General features: G+C 37.9%; 1 protein-coding gene across 1 annotated transcript in view; it reads right to left on the reverse strand.

Annotated features, from left to right (window-relative positions):
* snd1 (staphylococcal nuclease and tudor domain containing protein 1) overlaps window positions 1-26,710 on the reverse strand; it is a 387,013-nt gene that overhangs the window by 354,889 nt on the left and 5,414 nt on the right. Inside the window, exons 2-8 of the mRNA NM_203852.1 lie at window positions 17,863-18,012; window positions 13,049-13,169; window positions 10,495-10,573; window positions 3,919-4,079; window positions 3,381-3,472; window positions 2,825-2,983; window positions 1,855-1,961 (exon numbers count right to left, since the gene is read on the reverse strand). Coding sequence (NP_989183.2) covers window positions 1,855-1,961; window positions 2,825-2,983; window positions 3,381-3,472; window positions 3,919-4,079; window positions 10,495-10,573; window positions 13,049-13,169; window positions 17,863-18,012 — 869 coding nt within the window. The remainder of the gene's footprint in view (window positions 1-1,854; window positions 1,962-2,824; window positions 2,984-3,380; window positions 3,473-3,918; window positions 4,080-10,494; window positions 10,574-13,048; window positions 13,170-17,862; window positions 18,013-26,710) is intronic.

The following is a 26,710-nucleotide window of genomic DNA, read 5'->3' on the forward strand; positions in this document are numbered from 1 at the left end:
GTTACATTGTGAAGTATTTTGGGAAGACCCTTTCTTTATATACACCATCCACAGTGGAAAGCAGAGGAGTTTCAAAAACCAGAATCCTTCACTTTACAATAGGACATGGTGAGGGATGAGTTGCATTACAATGTAAGCCTAAGGAGGGGGTGGGTTGGAATATGTTTTGTATGAGCAGAACGGTTTCCTTTCAATCTGTGCAATTAGGTATGCCTGTGGATAATATGTATGTGTGTATGTGTGTATGTAAAAAGAATGGACTTTTTATCATCGTGCCGTGAGTGCTTTCTAAGGGTTGCTATGTGTTTTAGAGGTTAGCACCCGGCCATTGTTTATTGTTTTGGTGAGTGCCGATGTCAGGAGATTATATATATATTCAGACTATTCTTGAGCATTGCAACAGTTTGTGCGTGTGGCATCTACTCAATTTAGACCTTAAATATTCTGTCATGATTTTTATGTAGTTTTTATCACTAAATACCTGTGTACATTGCAAACAATTAATTCCACTTTTTATTTTTTTCCTTCATCCAATGAATGTATTTATTTTGTATTTGTAATAATGGTGTGTAGGCAGCCATCTTAGTTCATTGTGTCTGACCCTAAGCATTCAGAATGAGCCAGCATTTATTAATGCAATGCAGATAAGTTATTGTTTTTCTATTGTTTTTCCCTGTTATATGGAGTCCTGTAATGACCAGAATTGTTTGACCATTTCTGCTGCTTGGGTGCTATTATCATATCTACCATTAGGTGGGGTATGGGAGCATTTTTAGCAATGCAAACTATTTCTGATTTAATTTTAATCTATACAATCTAGCTTTCAGGTAACCTGATTTTTAGAAGGGTAAGGGGGTCTGGGGTGCCATGAATCTTTGCCTCTTACTGTATATAATATCTTTGGGGCTAAAGTTCCTACTGTCTCAACATTTAACGTATTTAGTTAATGTATTTGAGATGTCAACCAAAGTATTTCAGATTGTGAAATGGAAAACGCATGGCAGTCCGGCTTATTTTCTGGAAGATGTGGAAGGCATTTTCCCACAAACTTGATACCATCATGTAATTAGTTTTTTTGCTGTTAGTGTCAATTGCAGGCAGTAAAACAATTTGCGTAACAGAGCAGGAGAAGGCACTTATCAAAAATTACATGAATTATATGTTTAAATTTGGAGATCCCCAATGACACCAAGGGTAAATTTTAGCACCCCTATGTAAAGGGAGGTAGTATGGTAGTTTCCCCAGCAGGGTTTCTCCACCAGCAGTGCTATTATCCCAAAGCAGAGCAGTAGCAGCAACACAGAAACAGAGTTGCTATCAGTTCAGCCAGCTGAATCCTTCAGCAGATGGTTCAGTAAGCTGCTTACCAGCCCTACTGTTCTGCGAATGGGCTACAGGGAAGGATTGGAGTGTTGAGTATTACATTCCAACCAGCACAGGAGTAAAGAGTGACTGAAGTTACATGTCTTAGGGAATATGGGAAACTAAGAACAGTTAGCCCTACATCAATTTCAAAATTAAGTATTACAAAAAAAGAACCACAAAAAAAGGTTTGCTCTTTTACAAAAAAAGATTTTGGTGCAGTGCTGCTGGAGCTGTGTTATTGATGCACTGAAAAAAGAGATTTTCCCATGCCCGTATTATCTGCTATGTAACCTGTGCCTTTTCTCCTTTTTTCCAGCTTGAATGGCTGCCCCCAGGCCTACACACCAGCTTATTTATATAAACTATAGTAGTGTTACTGTAGTAAACACACAACTTTTACCAGTGCAGGGCAACAGTACATAATATTTCATTTACTTTAAAACTCTTTAATTTTTTGGTGTTACTGTTCCTTTAAGGCCAAAAACTTACCGTTCAGCAGCCCGCAGCTTCTCAGATCCTTGGGTATACACAGCTATACACCAGTCAACACAACGGGCAAAACCTTCCTTCAGCAGAAGTTCTGTGATGTTTCCATTCTGAAATTGAAATAGTGTTTAGTCAGATATATAATAGAACCCTGGTATATGCATGACAGTACATGTATTTTACATACCATGTCCATGGGTCATTTAGCACATGAAAAATACAAGAAATTTGTAAAACCTAAGTATCTACAGAAGTTGCTGATTCAGTGCTATTTTAAAATGCCTCACCAACTGTATGTTATGTTAAAGGGTGATTTGCAAGCCTATCTTTACAAAGTGCTTGAAGGTGGCCATACAGGGGCAGATTTAAGCTGCAAATTCGAGTTCTTTCAACAGCTTTTCTGCAGCTTAGCTACCTGTGTGGGGCTCCTTTTACAGGCCATCCCGATTGGTATCGGTCAAAAAATTAGCCAGGTGTCATTTGGGCAGGTTTGACTTTCCCCTCAGATTTGGGGCCCGTTTATGCGATCCTCTGTCTGACAGCCCTAAGGACAAACTAGCGAATTAGCCTGATATCGTCCACCTTAGAGCAACATAAGCGGAAAAGATACGCTTGTTTAGGGACCTCACGAAATGAGCAGAAGTGTATGGCCGCCTTTAAATTTTTGTAACAATAGTAGAAACTACAAACATCCCAGCTGCATTATAAACTAGGCATGCACTAAATTAATGATTAAATTGGACCAACTACCAAATCCTCCACAAAAAGATTTCGCCAAACACAAACTTGATTTTGGCTAAAAAAAAATTTGACAGGCAAATGCCAGAAAAAAAAAAACAGCATTTACTTTCTACAGTTTTAGGGCAAAACCATTTTGAGAAAGCAACGTTTTGAAAAACATAAGTCTTTAGACCGTTTTAGAAGGGGCTTTGTCACAATATATGAGAATATATGAGAAAGTTAAGCAGCATACAGGGTGTAGGATGGTGCCCAAGATATTTTGGTTGTGGCAGCTCTCCAAGATTATTTGCACATCTCTCTGAAGCAATCGGGACTCAGTGAAAAACTTTGCTTCTGCTGCAAAGGGCTCTGGAGTCTCTGTTCCATCTGCTTCCCGTTTGAAGGTTGGGCACTGTGAATTAAAAGTATGCACAAAATTAGATGAAAAGGAAAAGATTAAAAGCCTTTGCACCTTATGTTTTAAAGGACAACTAAACGGTAATGATTCAAATGACTTAGACACGTGCTTAATGCTCTCTGAGCAGCTGTTGAGAAGCTAAGCTTAGGGGTAGTAGTAAATAATTATGCAGAAAATGAGGTTTGTCTGTCATATAAGCTGATGCTATAGGGCTGAAAAGTAACCCAGTTAACAAAAGATTTTTGTGATGGCTAGATAAGCATATGACACTCCCAGGTAAGGATAGGGTGTGATAAACTGCGGATGCCATATTAGTGATGGTAAAGTAAAATTACACTAATGATAAAGAGCAGATAGACCATGCTTTTTCATAAATAGCCCATTATCTCACCTTTATTCCAGACAGCATGACTGTTACAAGATAGCAATCAGGAAGCAGCAGAGCTCGAACCACGCTGCCATCTCTCACATGCTCAATTATGGCTGCAAAATAAAGAGGTACTGTAAATAGCAGCAGATAACTGCTGCAGCATGGCACAACTGAATTGGGGTGAGTTTGAGCGGTGTAGGACCAGTTTCTCCCAAAATGTCAATAGTTTAATTTGTTGATAGTTGTTTAAAATATTTTACAAAAAAACATTAGCATCAGGTGTTGCAACTCTAACTGCATTTAACAGATCATATTAAAACTAAAGCTTAGCACGTAGTCTAAAGACAGAAGTAATTTTAAATGCCCAGAGATACATCCATTCTGTAAAGTGGTCTGATGAAATGTTTACGTGTTTTCTGCAAAGAACCAGGTCACAATTATATTATGCCCAAAAGTTTGAATGTCCACTACTTTATTAAAAAAAAATGCTTCTACTTAGTACATGATTTGGCCACTGCAGGCACCCACATAAGAAAGTTACAGATACTACCTTACTTACCATTAACAGGCTTCTGGTGCATGGAATCCACAAAATGTCTTGGATTTTCTATTGTGTATTTGAGGTCCCGTACAGTTTGAGATCCTGTACCTTCACTCCAAACTCCCTTCTTTGCTGATCTTGCTTGCTCTTCAACTTCTGCCAGACGGCTTTGTTCAGGACTGAAGCATAAATTTAGATTCTCATGTCATTTTTCAGTACTGTAATCACTTATGACAGTCTACATGTAACATTTCAAACTGACTCACACGTGGACAAGCAATGCTTTTAATACTTTCCTTGGATAATTTTGCAAGAGCTAAGCCAACAGACGCCACAGTTTATGTTGATACAATGAGAAGCTGTTGCAAAAACACATCCTATATCTACTCAACTAAATCTTGCTCTCACTTGATCTATAGCTATAATTGTCCAGTCAGCTATACTCCAAGGAAACAATATTTATGGAAGTAAATATATCAAGCAATTTATATTTACACAACGTTATGTGCAGACAAATGTCTTTAAAGTGTAGCCCCAGGGGAGTTTAACAGCTATTGCCAAGAAGGCCTGTGGCAAGGGGTTTTTATTGAATTAGTTACAGTGTTGGTGCAGCATAAGAAGGATATGTGAACCAAATGGAAAATTATGCAGCAGGGAGATGAGGATGCTGCTTTTTCACCGAGTTACTGGTGAATTTAATACCCCAGAGGCAACATTTCAGCTCCCACAGTTCAGACTTTTAGTGCAAAGTAAAATATCCATGACCCCGCCCCATAATAAATGTATACCTAGTCATTGTATTTGTAAATAACAGAATATAAACAGGTTGAAATAAAGTAAGTAGATTTAGTAGTAGCAGTGTAAGTCCCTTTTCTTACAAAGACAGTAAAGTTTAAAATCATGCACCAATCAACTAGCATTTTAATAAAGATTTTTGTACATATCTCCAGCTGGGGCATTATCTAAAGAGATGCTGCTACAGTCAATGCAAATAACAGCAAAGTAATACAATACTGTCTTCTACTTGTCATGTTCAAAAGTTTGGTCTTCACTGCTGAAATCACATGTTTTCATTAGTGAAAAGCGCCTCACCAGGGAACATGAATTAATCTATTTGCTGAATTATTTAGACTGGAAATTAAAATAGAAAAATGGCATGTGCAAAAGGATTCCTCACAAGGCAACTTCGGAAAACTGAAGCAATACATTTTCCTACTGGTGATTTACATTGTCACTGTTAGAAATGCATTTGGAGGCGACTGGTCGCCAGCAATAGAGGAGATTTATCAAGGGTGGCTAATGTCCTCATCTGTCATTGTCCTAAAATGTTTATTTTTGTGATGAGATCACACAGATGTAGGTGCATACATCTGTGTTTGCTAAAGCTTCCCACAGGTCCTTCACAGTTCCTCTAACATCTCTGTTACTTGAAATGGCATGACTGCCCCTACACCAAAATTCTGTTTTCAGATCCTCACTCTGCTGTGTAGAGGATATTAAGTGATCTGCACAGCAGCAAAAGTTGGTCACGCTGGGCCCCTCCGCAAAAAAACGGTGTGGCCAGTGCCTCATTTTTTTGAGCTTAAGTAAGCACCAGCAATACAGAACAGCAATTCAAATAAAACCACCTTTATTCACAGTGGTCTGCACAGCAAGGTTTCTGGCTCGATCTGATCAACTATCAAGCTATTGTCCGCAATCCCTTTAAACATCAAAACTCTTACTCACATGGTTGGGTGCTGCATATAGTTGTATTAGATATCTCTCACCGAAAGTACCGCGCACTCCATTAATGTCCACTTCAATTTATTGCATTATAAAAATACATCACATCGACGTTTCGGTTGAATTAGTTACAGTGTTGGTGCAGCATAAGAAGGATATGTGAACCAAATGGAAAATTATGCAGCAGGGAGATGAGGATGCTGCTTTTTCACCGAGTTACTGGTGAATTTAATACCCCAGAGGCAACATTTCAGCTCCCACAGTTCAGACTTTTAGTGCAAAGTAAAATATCCATGACCCCGCCCCATAATAAATGTATACCTAGTCATTGTATTTGTAAATAACAGAATATAAACAGGTTGAAATAAAGTAAGTAGATTTAGTAGTAGCAGTGTAAGTCCCTTTTCTTACAAAGACAGTAAAGTTTAAAATCATGCACCAATCAACTAGCATTTTAATAAAGATTTTTGTACATATCTCCAGCTGGGGCATTATCTAAAGAGATGCTGCTACAGTCAATGCAAATAACAGCAAAGTAATACAATACTGTCTTCTACTTGTCATGTTCAAAAGTTCGGTCTTCACTGCTGAAATCACATGTTTTCATTAGTGAAAAGCGCCTCACCAGGGAACATGAATTAATCTATTTGCTGAATTATTTAGACTGGAAATTAAAATAGAAAAATGGCATGTGCAAAAGGATTCCTCACAAGGCAACTTCGGAAAACTGAAGCAATACATTTTCCTACTGGTGATTTACATTGTCACTGTTAGAAATGCATTTGGAGGCGACTGGTCGCCAGCAATAGAGGAGATTTATCAAGGGTGGCTAATGTCCTCATCTGTCATTGTCCTAAAATGTTTATTTTTGTGATGAGATCACACAGATGTAGGTGCATACATCTGTGTTTGCTAAAGCTTCCCACAGGTCCTTCACAGTTCCTCTAACATCTCTGTTACTTGAAATGGCATGACTGCCCCTACACCAAAATTCTGTTTTCAGATCCTCACTCTGCTGTGTAGAGGATATTAAGTGATCTGCGCAGCAGCAAAAGTTGGTCACGCTGGGCCCCTCCGCAAAAAAACGGTGTGGCCAGTGCCTCATTTTTTTGAGCTTAAGTAAGCACCAGCAATACAGAACAGCAATTCAAATAAAACCACCTTTATTCACAGTGGTCTGCACAGCAAGGTTTCTGGCTCGATCTGATCAACTATCAAGCTATTGTCCGCAATCCCTTTAAACATCAAAACTCTTACTCACATGGTTGGGTGCTGCATATAGTTGTATTAGATATCTCTCACCGAAAGTACCGCGCACTCCATTAATGTCCACTTCAATTTATTGCATTATAAAAATACATCACATCGACGTTTCGGTTAATGTCCGGGACCTTAATCAAGATGTTACACCGAAACGTCGATGTGATGTATTTTTATAATGCAATAAATTGAAGTGGACATTAATGGAGTGCGCAGTACTTTTGGTGATATATATATATATATATATATATATATATATATATATATATATATATATATATAATTTTGACTATTAGAGCAACCACAGCCCTGACATGGGAACGTGCCAGATTTAATTTCCCCTAGATTTTTTTTTGTTGAATGCAGATTCAGAGTGCTCCTACCTTTATACGCCAGTAAAGGAGAACCATAAATTGAACTGAGCAGACTTTGGAGGATCAGTTTGTTCAGATTAATCGGAATAAACCAACTTTTTTTTACTTATATATATCATATATTTACTTATATTTATCAATAAGTACTTTTATAATACTTATGTATTTTAAGTGAAATCTGGTAATGTTTTATTGAGTATAATTTCAGCTTCGTAACAATAGTAGTTTGACAAAAGGCCAAGTGGAGCCCGAAACATTGCTGTGCAGACCACTATCATGAGCACCTTCTGTAAAGAAAAGCATTTTTAACTGAATTTTTACTGGGGTTATTCAACACTATAAATCTAATAAATGGCTGCAGGAAATTTGCACAGCAGAGAATGTGCACCAAAGAAAAAATGAAATGTGGCGTTGACTACTACATGCTCAGTGTAAGCACAATACCCTAAGATGATGCAAGGATCAGCATTTAAGTGGCTCTGAAGATTAACCCAGCTAAAAAGCCAATTTAATTACTTATAGCCAAAAAAAAAAAATAACTAGGGATGCACTGAACCCAGTTTTTCGGGTTCGGCCGAACCCATCGTATGGGATTCGGCCAAATACTGAACCAAATCCTAATTAGAATATGCTAATTAAGATTTGGAAGGGTTAAATGCTTTGCGCGCGGCAAAAAAAAATCTGCTTCTGTGTTCACGCTGTGACATTTAACCCTTCCAAATCTTAATTAGAATACGCTAATTAGGATTCAGATTCAGTTCGGCCAGGACCGTGTATTCAGCCGAATCCGAACCCTGCTGAAAAAGGCTGAATCCTGGAATCGGTGCATCCCTAAGGCTGATGCCAGACGTGGCGTATGGCTGATATTTTCGGCAAGCGGAAAAACGCTTGGCGAAAATACAGCCCTATGCCTGCTACTTGTGCCCGCACCCGAATGAATGAGATATGCTCAGGTGCAGGCACATGTAGCCAATATACACAAAAAAATGCGAGAGCATGCAAAGTCTCGCTTTTTTTGCGATTTTTTTTTTTGCGTCAAATTTGCAATTTATGCCTAAGCATGTCAATTTACTGATATTCAGAAACTAAACTGCTCTGTTCCCCAAAAGCTATATCACAAGGAGCAGAAGACTTCCTGTCTGTATAGGCAACATACACAGGTCAATGCATATATTCAGTATATACATTTTGTTTGCTGCTCACCAGATCTGTCACTGGCAGCCCAACATATATTCATGCAAACCACTTATTTCTAATCAACCATTTGGAACCAAGCTGATCTACAACAATCAATTCAGCTATTCAGTGAAATGATGCCAATTATACAATTACTTGTCTGTTAACTGCTCTGTTTCTCTCAGTCAAGCATCTCCTCCAGCAAAATGTGTACTTATTAACACTATGTTAGAAGTCTCTCAAGCACATTACAGCTGAATGACATTAGTGTACAATGTGTGTGTGGAGAAATAACCCTTAGGCAAAAGGGACCATACAAGTTCAATGGCAGAGTTGTTTTAATGAAATTACTAATGTAAAAATAACTCTCATGCCTGGTTTATTAGGGAGATACTTTTATTTAGCTGCTATATATTGTGCCGTTTAAAATAAATAGGAGTGATGGAGTCCAGAGTTTAATTCCAGTCTAGTTACTGGAAGGTGTATGTATATTCTCCCAATGTCTGTTTGAATTCACTGAAGTTTCCTTTCACAATCCCAAAACAATCAGGTTAACTGGATTCTAATGTAATTAACCCTAATGCATATGAATAAAAGGGACCTTAGATTGTAAGCTCCACTGCAGTAGAGACTGATGTGAATGATTAACAATCACTGGAAAAGCTCAGTACATGAGTTGGCCATATATATAGCCAATATATATAACAGCAGATAGAAAAATATAAGTAGCTTAGTGTTGAATTTCCATAACTGGATATTAAGAATAAAAGATTATTAATATACACTATAATAGGAAAAACACATTTTTAAAAAATCCAGTCTATTATCAGAACAGATTTAAAATGTAGGAGAGCCATGAACAAAGTAACAGATACAGCAATATTTACCTAATTCATTTTATCCTGTAATAAACGAGGTCTATATAAGCTTGCATGTATTTTACAACTTTACACCAGTAATGCAGTACATTACCACCATAAATAGCATTTGCCTATGTGGATAGGTGAGCCAGGTTATTTAGCTGTAAAAATCCCCCACCCTAGCCACTCTCCTATCTACCTGGTACAAGCAGCCAGGAGGGGGCAGAGTTCCAAGTAACTGCATGCCAGGGCCCATCAAAATATTCTTTTGCGCTGTGTGCCTGATGTGTCATTACACCACTGTTTGTAAGGCTTCAATTTTGTTATTGCTATTTATTTTCTTTCTATTCAGGCCCTCCTCTATTCATATGCCTGTCTTTCAAACCACTGAATGATTGCTAGGTTAAATTGGACCCTAGTAACCAGATAGTGGCTGAAATTCCAATCTGGAGAGCAGCTGAACAAAAAACAAACAAAAACAGCAAAAAAAAAAAAACTAGACTACTTGCAAATTGTCTCAAAATAACACAATGTAGAGTGTACAATGTAGAGAAAGCTAATTTAAAGTGTGAACAACCCATTTAAAAATAAACGGGTATGGGGCTCTATAAATAACCACTCAAATGGGCAATTTTTATGCCAAATTCTCGAGGCCCTTTTATGCCACTTATAGTGGTATTTGACTGCAGTGCTAATGATGGAAGAACAACATGGCAGGGTAAGAGACTTCGTTAAGGGTAAATTACAACATTAGATTTTTTTGCTTTAGGCATTCTTATAAAATAGATTGTTCAGTAGTAATTGCAGCTAGTTACAGGTGATACTGGGCAGATCACAGCATTTTATTCCATAAAGCAACAAAGCCCCAAGATTTAATGGTGGCCATTGCAGCTCTCCTAACTAAACATAGCAGCAACTGCTGAACCTGTAAAATAGACTGCTTAAATTAACTTTGTTAACATTTTTAAGGACTGTTTTAGATTTCAGCACATATTAAAAAGTGTTGCTCTATTGTTTACTCACAGCTTTAATAGTGGGGTCTGTATCAATCTTATAATTACACCAACTTTCTAATTATATCTGAACAAAGTTCCAGTGTTTGTGTACAAATTGTGCTGTTCTGTCCTGAAAGAAAATCCCCCCAAAAATCCACTACCACTGTTATTTGATTTGGGGTATATACAAGGACACATGCTTACGTGTTTGCACGCACTCCTTCACGTCGTGAGGCCAGTCCTTCCGCAACAAGTGACTCAGCAATGTTCTCTCCACTGGTATCTGAACAAAAAATAAAGTGCTTAAAGCAAACTGCATATATATATATATATATATATATATATATATATATATATATAATACACATATATACAGTGGATATAAAAAGTCTACACACCCCTGGTAAAATGTCAGGTTCCTGTGCTGTACAAAAATTAGACAAAGAAATCATTTCAGAACTTTTTCCACCTTTAATGTGACCTATAAACTGTACCATTCAATTGAAAAACAAACTGAAATCTTTTAGGTGGAGAGAAGAAAACCAAAAAAACTAAAATAATGTGGTTGCACAAGTGTGCACACCCTCTTCTAACTGGGGATGTAGTTTTTAGAATTAAGCAATCACATTCAAATAAGGCACAACAGTGACATTACCAAGAACTGGACATCCCTCCAAAATTTATGAAAAGACAAGAAGAAAACTGGTCAGGGAGGCTACCAAGAGGCCTACAGCAACATTAAAGGAGCTGCAGGAATATCTGGCAAGTACTAGATATGTGGTACATGTGACAACAATCTTCCATATTCTTATGTCTGGGCTATGGGGTAGAGTGGCAAGACGAAAGCCTTTTCTTACGAAGAAAAACATCAAAGCCAGGCTACATACATCTGACATCTGAAGTCTCCAAAACTTGGGAATCTGTGGGAAAAAGTATTATGGTCTGATGGAACCAAGGTTGAACTTTTTGGCCATAATTCCAAAAAATATTTTTGGCAAAAAAACAATACTGCACATCACCAAAAGAACACCATACCCACTGTGAAGCATGGTGGTGGCAGCATCATGCTTTGGGGCTGTTTTTCTTCAGCTGGAACTGAGGCCTTAGTTAAGATAGAGGGAATTATGAACAGTTCCAAATACCAGTCAATATTGGCACAAAACCTTCAGGCTCCTGCTAGAAAGCGGAACATGAGGAGAAACAACCCAAAGCATACATCCAAATCAACAAAGGAATGGCTTCACTGGAAGAAGATTAAAGTTTTGGAATGGCCCAGCCAGAGCCCAGACCTGAATCCAATAGAAGATCTGTGGGTTGATTTGAAGAGGGCTGTGCACCGGAGATGCCCTCGCAATCTGACAGATTTGGAGTGTTTCTGCAAAGAAAAGTGGGCAAATCTTGCAAAGTCAAAATGTGCCATGCTGATAGACTCATACCCAAAAAGACTGAGTGCTGTAATAAAATCAAAAGGTGCTTCAACAAAGTATTAGTTTTAGGGTGTGCACACTTATGCAACCACATTGTTTTTTTTTTTTTTTGTTTTCTTCCCTCCACCTAAAAGATTTCAGTTTGTTTTTCAATTGAGTGGTACAGTTTGTAGGTCACATTAAAGGTGGAAAAAGGTCTGAAATGATTTATCTTTGTCTAATTTTTGTACAGCACAGGAACCTGACATTTTATCAGGGGTGGGTAGACTTTTTATATCCACTGTACACAGACACAAAGCATTTAACAATGGCTTCAGTATAAAAACTCTCCTGGTATATGGTTTTCTAACTACCAGGCATTAAGTTCATGACATTTTGTAGCTTCAGCCTCCTTCCACCAGGTATGTGTAAAGTCACTGGCATGTGCAACATATTAGGCACCCCCTCGTGATCACTCACCTGATATCCTGTGCCCCTTTTTGCAGAAAACTGCACTGGCCCAGGGTACTTGTGAATGAGCAACAGACAGCGATCATCTTCTTCCTTCAGCACATGTGCAATAGTGTAAAAAAGCCAGGTTTGAGCCTAACGTTTTTATTCTACTGTGCATTTGCACCTGACAGAAAGAAGGACGAAGACTTGGATGTGGGCCAGAAGTGTAGTTTTCTGCTAACGGGAGCACCAGACCAGTGGATATTAGGTAAATGATTAAAGTCACTGGGGTGGTATAACACTCGTCACCACAAGCGATTTCACCTTTCCTTCTCCTTTAAAGGAACCATATAGATTTCAGCAAATATTACAAACTTTTAGCACATAACTGTCCAAACACCAGTACTAGAGAAGACCACCACATTCTACGAAGATGAACAAAAAAGGGATAAGTCCATTAATGGCAAGAAAACCTACACTGAGAATCTCCCATGACAGATTGTGGTTAAAGGCGGCCTGGTAGGTAATCCATAAAAAATCAATTACTCTAATCCAAGTACATACTATAATTAAACCACACTGTTCAGTCATTTTGAATAATCAGCAGCAACATGGCCTGCTAATATGTAGGATACAAAATGCTGATTGGCTTTAAAGACTTACTACAAAAAAAAAGACTGCTTTTTCTTTGATAAATGTATTACTGGAATTTACAGCACACGCTATATGCCAATGAATAATCTTCTGAGATTTGATGTTCTAAAGCCCTTCTTTACATATTTTAAGCATTCACTGTAAAGTTTCCAACATAATTTTTTTTAACTTAGCCCTATTAATTTTTAGTATAATTTAAAAGTTCCAGCTGTTTTGCATTTTACCGTTTACACTTAACCACTGACCTTTTCCCAGGTAAACCATGCCATATTCTCTCCCCTGAGAAGACTTGAAATCCACAGTAAAGCAAACCTCTTTTCCAATCAGCTTTTTCCTCAGGAACTCCCGGGCAGGAAAAGCCCAAGGCTGCAACAGAAAAAAAATGAGGTTTTAAGGTTGACGTTATGAAAAAAATTATAAAATGATATACTGAGAATGCGTCATCTGGTATTAACTTATAACAACCAAGAGAATTGCTACAAATGCCGAAGTTTTAATAAATACAAGCAAGTGACATGCTTGGGACCTGATATTTCTGTAATTGGATTACATTACAGCATAACATGCAATAGTATTGTTTTGCATTCCACATGGATTTATTTTTATTCTTTGCAAGAATGTCAGTGTATGGTACTCAGACTTTTCCCAGCTAATAAACCCATATTCCACAAAGAGCAGGTATCAATTACATATGATGGACAAACTGTCATTTTTGTGATTCAGTGGCACTATTCCACATTTTCCAACAAACATACATGTTAAAACATGGAATCAATCCAAAAAGAACATCTAGTAAGTTCAAATATGTATTATCAAGGTTTCAAACTCTATTTTGTTTTTGTTCCCATCCTCCAGAATGTTTAAAGACCATTCTTATAAAGTGCTTTTGCAGTAAATTTCTAGTTCTACAGTCCTAGGACTGCAAGGTTTTAAATTTGAAACAAATTAAGTAACGTTTAACCCTTTCCCTGCCATGAACGTAGGTACTACGTCGTTTTAAAAAAAGCAGTTTCCTGCGAACACCGTAGTACCTACGTTCTTTCAGCCTAAGCGCTTCTCTCTGCACCATTATTATAAAGTGCTTTTGCAGTATATTTCTAGTTCTACAGTCCTATGACTGCAAGGTTTTAAATTTGAAACAAATTAAGTAACGTTTAATCCTTTCCCTGCCATGAACGTAGGTACTACGTCGTTTTAAAAAAAGCAGTTTCCTGCGAACGCCGTAGTACCTACGTTCTTTCAGCCTAAGCGCTTCTCTCTGCACCGGCGGCAAAAGCTGCCAGTGCAGAGAGACAGATGTGCCCCCAACCCCTTCGGCAACAAGCCGAGGGGGTTGGGGGGATGGTGCTGCGATACTCACACACTCACACACTCACACACTCACACACTCACACACTCACACACTCACACACTCACACACTCACACACTCACACACTCACACACTCACACACTCACACACTCACACACTCACACACTCACACACTCACACACTCACACACTCACACACTCACTGTTTATTTTGACATCGTGACTTTTGGATCAGATATTCTGACCACTAATTATGCTGTCATGTGACTTATTTTGTTGTTTCATTGATTTGCACAATTTTTGTGGTTTTTTTGCAAAGCTTTGCATGTGTAACTTTGGTGTACAAAAATAACTTTACCTATTTTGAATTCATCAGAATGTGTACTTTACAAAAATATATGGTTTTCTGGGGGTCCCTGTGTAGTTAGGGGGTCTTACGGCACATAATACGCTGACAGAGGGCTCTGTATGCAAAAGCGGAGTTGGCAGGCGAGAAATCCATATGCGCTATTTTCATTTTGGGGTCAGTACACACCACAGACTTTGGTATATCTATACATATAGGGCATCAAAATGTTCAGTAGGCCTCTGGTGTTCCTATTTGGGGTGATTTGCCATTGTATGCAAGAAATTGAGTAAGATAAATGCAAACTGCAATATTTTTATGCGATTTTCTGAAATGTCATAAAAATCACTAGCTTTAGGAAAGCTTTGCAGATTGGTACTTTGGTGTAGAAAGGACTCTTTACCCATGTTAGATTTTTCAGAATGTGTACTTTCCAAAAATATAGGGTTTTTAGGGGTCACCCTACATTTCTGCAGCTTCTACCCCTCATAAAACTAAAAGATAAGCCATGAAATTAGTGTGCACAAGGTATATTTGGGGGTCTCTAAGTGCCATGTACTTTGATAAACCTATGTACAGTGGGCATCAAACTGTTCAGTAGACCTCTGGGGTTCATATTTAGGGAGGTTTGTCTTGGTACCTAATGACCTGTAGAAAATAAGATGCTGCATAGTGGAAGTTTTGAGATGATTTTTGGAAATGCCATAAAAATCGTCAAACTTAGGAAAGCTTTATGGCTTGGTACTTTGGAGTAGAAAGACATGGGTACCCATTTTAGATTCGGGGGAATGTGTACTTTCCAAAAAAATATGACTTCCTGGGGTAAATGTACTTTTTACTAACTTTATCCCACATATAATGATGTAAATGTGTTGATTTTGCAGAAGCTGAAATTACAGAAATGATAGATCATATGGGGGTATGTTCACATTGGGGCCCCTACATGCCACATACTTAGGTAAACCTATACATATTGGGCATCAAACTGTCCAGTGGGCCCCTGGCATTCATATTTAGGGTGTTTTATCTTGGTACCTAACACTATGTGGGAGATAAGATGCTGGAAACTGGAAGCTTTAGGTGGATTTTTGGAAATGTTATCAAAATTGCCAACTTTAGGAAAGCTTTGCGGCTTGGTACTTTGGAGTAGAAAGACATGGGTACCCATTTTAGATTTGGGGGAACGTGTACTTTCCAAAAATATATGGCTTTCTGGGGTGAATTTACGTTTTACTAGCGTTATCCCACATATAATGATGTAAATGTTGATTTTGCAGAAGCTGAAATTACAGAAATGATATATATATCACATTGGGGCCCCTACATGCCACATATTGTGTATCAAACTGGACCCCTGGCGTTCATATTTAGGGTGTTTTATTTGGTTACTTTATGACCTTTAGGAGATAAGATACTATAGACTGGAAGCTTTGAAGCGATTTTTTAAAAATTTCACAAATTTTGATAAAAACCAATAAATTTAGGAAAGCATTGTGACTTGATAGTTTGGAGTAGACAGACAGTTGTGCCTATTCTGTATTCCCCAGAATCTGTTCTTTCTAAAAATGTAAAATTTTCTGGGATAAACTTTGTTAGTGGAATTTTTGGCCTTAAAATCTAAAGTATTCAGCTTTCTGGAGCAGTGCTTTGGAAATTTGGTAGTGTACTGCTGGAGGTTTTTGACCTATACAAGTGAGAAATCTCCATAAAACTTTGGTATTGGCACGTTCAGAAGTCATGAGACTTTTCATGCATAAAATAATTTTTGTTTCTGGTATATGTGTTTATATTATGGAAAATATTTTTTTTCATTTTTTAGACATTTAGAAGCCTATATCTTGTTACAAAATTGGAATTACACAAAAATCCTACCATATTTTAAAAGCTTAGGTGGTCCTGAAAAAAACGATATATTGTTTTCCTGGGTAAACTAAAAGGCCCCTAAAGTGAAACAGTGCAAAATGTTCAAAAACTGTCTGGCAGTAGAAGTTCCGCTTTGTCCAAAACGGCTGACAGTGAAAGGGTTAAGGCTACTTTATTTCAAGGCATGAAAGACACAGGAATATCACAGCAATGCTACTTACTGAAACTGTAGCCAGATTCAGAAACAGTGTCAGGGCACAATATCTAATATCTGGTTATCTAAGTGTTCTTGATTTTTCACACTATCTAGTAACTTTATCTTATGGTTGAAAGTAAGTTGTTGGAAAAAATTATACAACTCAGCATCAGCTGAACTGTGATTATATTTGCTTTTATATGTGTAGCTACTAGTATCAAGCTAGAATTTTCTGCTTCAGTAAAATGTGTTTTGGTAATGGACAGCAGAGGGCACTAAAGTTACACCAAGACAGTAAACTTTCCATTCCCAGTGCCTTCCAAAACAATCCCCATAAGTGTTAAAAAAAAAAAATAAAAAAAAATTCTTGCCCCTCTATTCCACTGTCCTAGTGGACATTTTCCCCATGTAAAATAAGGGTGCATGTATATTACAGCTCTAAGCATACATATTTCAGAGAAGTCATTTTGACAGTGTTCCCCAGCATTAAAGAGATACTGACACCAGAAATGAAACCATTTTTACATCTGTCATAACATTGTCTTTGCATGCTATTTATAATTTTGCTATAAAATTATTTGTCCAAGCTTTTACATTCCCTATCTGATCCCCCAAGTCCCTCTGAGGGGGCTGCCATATTTGTCCAGCAGGAGGCCGTTCGCATTAGAAGCTATAACTGACAGGCTGAGAAGGGACAGTCAGGTTGGCAAAACAGTCAGGTTTTGGGATTTCAAGTAACAATTACTTACAAAAGCAGCCCTATCAGTAAAAAATGATCAATGACCTATAGGCAACTTTTTATGTAGATTTATATTTTAAAAAGTTGTTTTTTCGTGTCAGTATCACTTTAAAAGAATGTTGAAAATGGAGGTTGTTCATTGCTTCCTTTGCTTGATTGAACCCAGTTAATATAGTATTAGCAACAGTTTAGGTTATTCTTACAAATGGCTTTCCTGTGTGGATTTGGGAGCATCACTAAAAGCTTTCTAATTACGGCAAAATCTTATCAGTCAGGTTTGTTTGCTGAATCTCTTGAGGTGTCATTAGAAGATAAATCTGAAGGTATAGTTTCTGCAAATATAGTATGCAGGCATTTTCAGCTGCACAATAGACTTTAGCTGGCCACACTGACTGAATAGGCAGATAGGAAAACATATATAGTGCCAAGTGGTGCAAATTTGCTCTCAAATTACTCAAGTAATGATTCTACCCCCAGGTTGTCACTTGCAGACCTTAAACCAAGGGCCAAGTGCAATGTTGTATAACCAGATGTAATTGGCACAAAATACACAGATATGTTATGTGCCATTCACAACATCATCACTTTCAGCAGTAGAAGACTTACCTCATCGGGGGTGTCCTTTGCATCTTGCTGAGATGCAGCAGCCCGGCGGGCAAGAGCTCCTGTACGGATATTACTGAGATTGATCTGCCTCTCTGGAGGTGGCCCTCCACGTGGTTGGCCCCGTACAATTATAGCACATCCTGAGAGCACCTGGAAATTAGATATGAAAAAATTTTTAACCCCTGACCATGAATTAACAGATGAAAGGCTTATTTTTGTCCACTGTACAGGTAAGTTTCCTTTATTCAATGAAAAACAGCCAGATTTAGACTAGACTAGATTAGTGTGGCATTGCCCATTGGAAAGGTCTCCATCAGCACCCTGTACTACCGCTGTTACAGTGAGATTCACTCTTGATCACTCGAGACCACTCGAGTTTCCAATATTTTCCAAATATTTCCAATATTTATACAGTTGTTTTACCACAATGTTTTAGTGACTGACCAGCAACCTTCCTGAGCACCCCCAGTGATTTAATCTTTTATTTAAAGAGGTCTTTCCTCCAAGTGGATGGCAGTTTTGAGAGATTTGCCGCCCGCTGTAGTGTATTTTTACCGCAAGCAACAAACCTGCCCTTGTGCCTTTGCTCTAAGCAACATATATATTAAACAAGTTATTTATAAACATAATTGCTAATAAAGCAGTATCTGTCTGATGGTTTATTTTCTCTGCCACCTTGGCTGCCACTCCTGAAACAATGTTGCAATCCAGCTGATTAAAGTTCATAACAGACCTTGAAGCCCTGGCTTCTGTTACAATTGTTTTAGGAGTCTGACTCAGAACACAAAATCCAAATGTACATGGGTTTCAGTGCTCAATAAAGTCTCTAAAGTTCAAGTTCTAATGAAATACACAGAACAAATGTGTTCACTTCTTCAGTGATTGCAGCTTCTATCAACGTCACAACTCTGATGGTTTTATAAAACAAAAAAAAATGTAGACTGTATGGCATTACCATGTGAAATGTTTGGGCAATTATGATTTGATACATGCGTTTTACCCTGCAAGTAGTTTAGAATGTATAAAAGGGAATTTTATCATTAAAAGCTAAGTGTGTTATTTTTGCTAATTTTTATACTGCCTCTCAATATGGCTAGCACCCAAACTTCATGAGATTTGATATTGATATTTAATTTGAAGCAGCACAAGTGTTTTTTCATGGTGAGGGCAGTGAGGTTGTAGAATGCCCTTCCTAGTGATGTTGCAGATTAAGTTAATGCTTCTACAAATGGTCAAACATGACGAAAAAACTTTTCTTTACCTGTATTCTTAATGACTGTCTGACGGTCTGACACATGCTGACTGGCATCCTCCCTCAAATGATTTTTTTTAAACGCTCAAATGATTATAAATAATTATCTTAACCTGTAAATTGTTTGTGGTTCATTAAAGTAATTAACATATCAATACTGTTTGTCCAGGTATAAATGTACTTGCAATTTGTTATAAATAACTTATTAATGTTGTTGCTGAACTGTAACAATATTTTTTCCATGTCTGACTTTGTCCTTGTTGCAGCTGACGAGTGTTAGTTTTCCTTTGGGTTCCATGGACATTTGAAAAATAATTGCCCACTTGCTCCTAGTTCAGCAATATTATTAATAAACACACACGTCCTGTTTATAGCCACTGATTTCAATGAACACTAGCTCATATAAGCTAGCGAATTTTCTCTGAATGATAATGCCGCTAGAGAAAATTGACAAGGAAAATTATGCGCTAGCAAAAAAATCACTGGCGAAAATTCACCAGTGCTTTTTTTAAAATTCGTGCTTCAGTAAATAAGCGGATAAGTCATGAATTACCGCCTGATGTAGTTGCACTAAGTGTGGCGAAGCTTCCCAAGGCAAAAGTCCACACCTTAGTAAATGTGTCCCATGGAGCGAATGCCACCCACACACAAAGGACTTCACTTTCTATTGCAACCCATAGGGCACCTATTCCAGAATACAGAACTTGCGTCCCAAACCCTGCTTTTAAATATATATATATATACACATATATACATACACACACACACACACACACACACACACACACACACACAAACAAAGGTATTGACAGCACTCACCAGAGTTTTCATATGGTGAAAAAAAAATTATAAGAGTTACGTTTTTTAGGTTTAATTAATCCGATGTTTCAGTTCCTGACTGGAACTTTCATCAGGGATAGTAACAGAGGGTACAGGTCGGTTTATACAGCAGAATTGGCGCCAATGTTGTTTCTAGGCAACCGCAGCAAAGATTGTGAATTAAACATATATAAACTAAATAAAATAATTCAAAACTTAAAAACACAAAAACATTTTATAAAGACACAGAAACTGGGAGAAACACTGTGCTTGTATTCTAGGACCACTATGTCAGCAGCCTAACCCGGACCCTGTCCTTCACGGTAGGTAGTGATATAAACCCTTGGATCCGTATGCCGTATCCTTAAGGTAGGGGTTAGGCACTCCGCAGAGCTCAATAAATCAACTAAGGTGATTAGTGTCTCGGCATTGGTGAGCAGGCAACAGTGGTCCAAGTGTACTGGCACCTACCCTAAAACCCTGGGGCCAAACGACCGAATTAGGACGGGTATAGGCGTCCGTCCGTTTGAGGACCACATCAACGTGCCAACGCGGTACCGATCCAACTAAATTTTCAAACCTGCCTGATCGATATCTGGCCAATTTCAGGCCACATGTCAGTAGGGCAGGGCACGTCGTTACCGTCCATACACGCAGGGCTGTGGAGTCGGTAGATAAATTCTCCGACTCCAGGAAGGGGCACTTAAAACACAACTGAACTGATAATAAACTGATAGACAATTGTATCTATACTCCTACTCCTAATGATTTCCATAGAATCCCATAGTCATGTTTAAAGTTTAAGCTAACATTACAGCTGAATTACAGCAGCTTTTCAAATGTTTTAAAGCTTCAGTCTTAAAGGAACAGTAACACCAAAAAACAAAAGAGCTTTAAATTAATAAAAATATAATGCACTGTTGCCCTGCACTGGTAAAACTGGTGTGTTTGCTACAGTAACACTACTATAATTTATATAATAAGCTGCTGTGTAGCCCCGGGCGCAGCCATTCAAGCTGGAAAAAAGGAGAAAAGGCACAGGTTACATAGCAGATAACAGAAAAGTTCTGTAGAATACAATAGTGTTTTATCTGTTAGCTGCTATGTGCCTGTGCCTTTTCTCCTTTGAATGGCTGCCCCCATGGCTACATAGCAGCTTATTTATATAAACTATAGTAGGGTTTCTGTAGCAAACACCCCAGCTGTACCAATGCAGGAATGGCTGCCCCCGGGGCTACACAGCGGGGTATTTATATAAACTATAGTAGGGTTTCTGTAGCAAACACCCCAGCTGTACCAGTGCATGGCTGCCCCCATACTACACAGCAGCTTATTTATATAAATTATAGTAGATTTTCTGAAGTAAACACACAGTGCAGAGCAGCAGCACATTATTTATTTTTTGGTGTTACTGTTACTTTAAACTATTGACTATCCATTCCCTTCACGTATACAAGTATTTCTAGTCCTGCAAATTTTTTTTCTTAATTAGTTATCAGTGAGAGTTAGGCTGGGTTCCCAGTGGGCATTGGGTTCCCTGTAACAGAGGAACACAACGCAGTGGAGCTGCCGAACCTTAACTGTGCGTTACATCCCATTTAGTGAAGCATAAAGTCAATGCAAAGCATGCTTCATGGTCACTCAACGTGTTCGTTGTACTGCGTGCATTGGGCTTTATTCTTATAGCAGAGAAGTAATTAATTATGACTGTTTGTGAATTGGGACATTTAAACTTGCTTTATTTTTTTTTTTTTTATTCCCATTTAAATTTAGTAGGAGTCGGAGTCGAGAGTCGGTTCATTTTTTGCCGACTCCGACTCCAGGTACCCAAAATTGCCTCCAACTCAGACTCCTCGACACCGACTCCACAGCCCTGCATACAAGGCCCATATAAGCTGCCAAATCGGTCTAAAGGACAGTTATTGGCAGCTAGTATTGGCCTGTGTATGGCCACATTTACTTAAAGGCAAACCAAGGCTCCATCACCTCCCCTATCACACTTTGGGAAGCCCATTAAACTGTCATAAGAGCAGAAATTATATGATCTTCTATATAGAAAAAAACAAACCACTCAGAAAATAAAAGAAATGGAACAAAAACTCCATAATACAGTTCAACAAGACCATTACACGAATTTCCCCTATGCTAAAATCTATCTGCAAACTTCGTAACTAAAATCCAATGCCCAAGGCAACAAAATAGGAATCCTACTTGCAAGGAAACTGATTCAACCCACATATAATATTCCCCAACTAAAGACCATCTGAACTAGGACAGAAGACATAACGAGCAACCCACAAAACATACTTAAGGAATTTGCTACATATTACTCCTCATTCAAAACCAAAAGCTTTTTCTTCCACTTTTTTAGCCGCCCACGACAAATCTCCCCGATATGACATCCCACCGGTGAGAATGTAAATCGCCGGTGGGATGGCATACGCGGCGCCGGCGATTTGCCGAAACCACTAAAGTTGACTCAAGAGGCAACTTCCGTGATTGCGGCACCAACTGAACCCAACTGTCTGGCAACCTGACTGTAGCTTTTCAGTCTGTCAAAAGGACTACATCATAAACTGGGAGGATTCAGCTTGCCGTTTGCTTCAAAGAGTTCCCCCTCCCTCCCTTGCATAGCATCGCATGGTGTTGTGAACTAGATAGCAGGCAGGCTTGATCATTCCGTTGCCTACCTACTTCAAAGGGCTGTGCCCTATCTCTGCTCTTCGCATGAAGAATTTAAATAGCAGGCCATCTTAAGCTTTCCTGTGCCTGCCTACTTCTAAGGGCTCTCCCCCCACCTCCCCATTACACATAGACAAAGGAGCTGAGCTTGTCACACACCGGCTGAAAGCAGAAGGGGTGTTGCAGGTTTGCGATTGGGCATATTTATGCACGTGGGAGGCATTTAAATTAAAACCCGGAAGAGGGGAACAAACATGGCTGCTCTGTGGGTCTGTAATTCATGCTAGCACAATTATGAAGCGAAAAAACTTTGCAGATTTAGTTTATAAGGAATTTAAAGCTGATACAAATTAAAACATAACAGCAGGTGTAAAAAAAAATTTAAGTGGCTGTCAGTATCACTTTAATGATGTTGCTGAACTTGGTGAAAGTGGCCAAGGCTTTTGATTTAGTGTTGGTGATGGATAGTTCTGAGAATTTCCCGAAGGTATTTTCTAGGTGGATTAGATTGGGTGGAAAGTTAGCGGTTTAGTTAGGTCATTTTTTGTATGCATGTTGACCTAGCCGACTGCCAGAGATGCTGCAATTTCTTGTAAGTTCTACTAACTGTTCTATTGCCAGTATAAATAATATTGGCGATGGGCAGCCTTATCTAGTACGTCTTTCAATGTTAAAGAGATACTGACACCAGAAATGAAACCATTTTTACATCTGTCATAACATTGTCTTTGCATGCTATTTATAATTTTGCTATAAAATTATTTGTCCAAGCTTTTACATTCCCTATCTGATCCCCCAAGTCCCTCTGAGGGGGCTGCCATATTTGTCCAGCAGGAGGCCGTTCGCATTAGAAGCTATAACTGACAGGCTGAGAAGGGACAGTCAGGTTGGCAAAACAGTCAGGTTTTGGGATTTCAAGTAACAATTACTTACAAAAGCAGCCCTATCAGTAAAAAATGATCAATGACCTATAGGCAACTTTTTATGTAGATTTATATTTTAAAAAGTTGTTTTTTCGTGTCGGTATCACTTTAATACACACATCTGTCTTGTATATAGCCACTGATTTCAGTTCACTAACAAATTCACTAGGAAAAGTACACGCAAGCAAAAAAAATCTCTGGTGAAAATTCCCCAGTGTTCTCTTGCTGCAAAGAAAATTCACATTTTAGTCAATAAGCGATATTCAAACTGCTCTATTGCATATAAAAATACCAAACAATAATTTTAAGAGAATATTAATTTTAATTTTTTTTGCCACTAAGATTACCATCGCTAAATTGAAAAATCCATATCCATTTCTCATTTTAAAGACAAGATCATGGTTTATGTGAGACTGACATGTATAATAAATGATAAATATGAAAAATTTAAACTTTTTTTTATTACAGATTAAAACGTGGGAACCTTGGTACACCTATGCTTTGCCAAAACTCCCGAATTTTTCCTCAAAGATAAAATGAATTTCTAATCTGTAGTTTTTATGCAACAATAAACCTTAACGCTATGCTGATCATAATAACTACAAGGTCCAACTCACTTCAATGTTTTTCTGCATCATGGGACCTCAAAGGTATTCTCTGCTCATAGTATTGTCCATAGCCTTTGCAAACCTCTGTTGTTGAAAGTCTCCTATTCTTTTTTTCCTCCATTATTTCCTATATTGACTTCTGCATTTCAATGTCATTCACTATATGTTCTTCCCGTTAACTTTGAAAATTAAAAAAAAAACTATTTAAAAGGAAGGAGAGACGAGCACAACCTGCAGAAGCAACCCAGCCAACTAGAAATTCAGATTTTAAAAAAGTGTGCCACAACCCTACAAGTTAATCTGCATAGCAACATTTTCAACTGTTTTAACATTTTAAATAGGTGCTTGAATGGCAGTTAGGAGATTATGTGGAAAACTATCACACAGAAAGCTCTTTCATACAAGAATAGAAATTTACAGAGCTCTAACTAATTTTTACTTTTTTATTGATTTGGCTTTCCTCTGTAGGTTAACTAAGCTACAATAAACCATGTTGAGAGTAAAATAATGTTTTTTATTAAAAAGGTTTATGTGCAACCCAAAACAAGCAGCAATGTGTAAGTAATACTGAATAACTTTAAATGCAGCTAGTTCCTTCACTACCTGAACCCAAATTTCAGTACATATACAATTTGCCCACCTGTAATATCCACATAACGTGTGGTCATGCATCATTACATAATTTTTTTTCTTGGGCATATTTTATTGTTAGGTCTTAGTGTTTCACCTCTCACCAATCAACGTTACGATGTACTGTAAATTATTTTTTGAACCTTTCAAACAGTGAGTGTTTCTATTCAGGCTTACCCCTGAAGGGACCCATAGGGTTAAAGGAGAAGGAAAGGCTAATAAAGAGAATCTCAAGCTGCAGGCATACCTTCAGTTCTCTTAATAGTGCCCTTAACTTTCCCCATATCTCTCCTGTTCAGATGATCAAAAACCCCATAGGAAAAAAAAACCTCTGAGCTCTGTAAAGAAAATTCCCATAATGCCACACTCCTTCCTGCTGAATGGCCCTAAGGGGGGGAGGGAGGTTCTTAGCATTCTTGAGGGAGGAAGGAACAGGAGAGGGGAGAGCTGCACAGACCCTAGCACAGGAATTACAGAAACAAGAAATCCTGTTTCTTTTGACAGAGGGCTCAGTGCAGCGTTTCTGTGAGTGCTTATGGCTGTATTTACATAGGCCTTTCTGATAAAGCTTACTTAGTTTTTCCCTTTCCTTCTCCTATAACAATCCTTATGGCCTAATCCCCTACCACTTCCTAGTTTGCCGTTACTATGCAGAATCACATTACCACTTTTTGCTATTTGCATCTGTGCATTTATTGGCCCTTACAAATTAAATTGTTCCAGTGTCAATGGGTGAGATCATCCGAGAAATATTTTGTACAAGTCATTACACTAATAAGCAGGCTCCTTTACCTGACAGAAAACCTGTGTTTGATCTAGCAAAAGTAAATATCACGTCAATATAAAAGCCAAATATATCTACAAATTCATTCTAAAATTAAATACTACATACCTCTACACAAATTAGTGCACAGTGCCATTGCCTTTTTCTAGCTTAAAAAGTTTGTGAGGAGCAGTAGAAGAAAATATTCCACACTATAAACTAATTATATAAAGCTAACATATACTATGTGTCATTGTTTTTAACTTTTTTTTTTCTATAGGGAAAGGTATCAGAGTGTGGGTACATTTTTCCAAACTGGGGAGGTGGATAAAGTACAGACTCTAAAATTCCAACAATTTACAACTGTTCTAGAGCAGGGGTCCCCAACCTTTTTTTTTTTTTTTTAACCCATGAGCAAAATGTAAATATAACTAAGTTGAGGGGCAACTCCTGGGGTGACCAATGAGGGCTATGGTTGGTTATTTGGTATTCTGGATAAGAGGACTTTCCGTAATTTGGATCTCCATACCCTAGGTCTACTAAAAAATCAATAAAACATTAATCAAACCCAATAGGATTTTTTTGCATCCAATAAGGATTAATTATATCTTAGTTAAGATCAACTACAAGTTACTGTATAATTATTACAGGGAAGAAAGAAAATATTTTTTAAAAATCTGAATTATTTGATTAAAATGGAGATTCTGTAATTCTGAGCTTTCTTGATAACTGGATACTTCTAATAAATTATATATGCCCTAACATTCCTATGCAACCTCATCTATGTTGGCGAGAAACACTAATGGTCAAAATCACACACCAACCAACATAGCACCTCAATAACTGAGAAAAACTTGTGTATCAAATCATTTCATGGACATGGGTCAAACTACATACCAATCCTGCCATTTAAATGTGGATGTGACGGAGAACTGAAGTTAAAACAAAAGGAAAGTATGGTGGATAAATAAACTAAAATTGCATTATGACCTATATTTATTCTTGTGAATTCTAATGTACAATAAATATTAAAGCTCGGATTTGGACATGATATTCTAAATATAAAACAGGATTTTGTGGTATGAAAAGGGCATGCTTTACTGTATGTGTTATCTAGGAACTGTCTGATGGTCTGTCTGACTGGTGATGTCACCTCCTGTATCATTTTTTG

The sequence above is a fragment of the Xenopus tropicalis genome, chromosome 3 (assembly GCF_000004195.4).
Source record: "Xenopus tropicalis strain Nigerian chromosome 3, UCB_Xtro_10.0, whole genome shotgun sequence".
NCBI lineage: Eukaryota > Metazoa > Chordata > Amphibia > Anura > Pipidae > Xenopus > Xenopus tropicalis.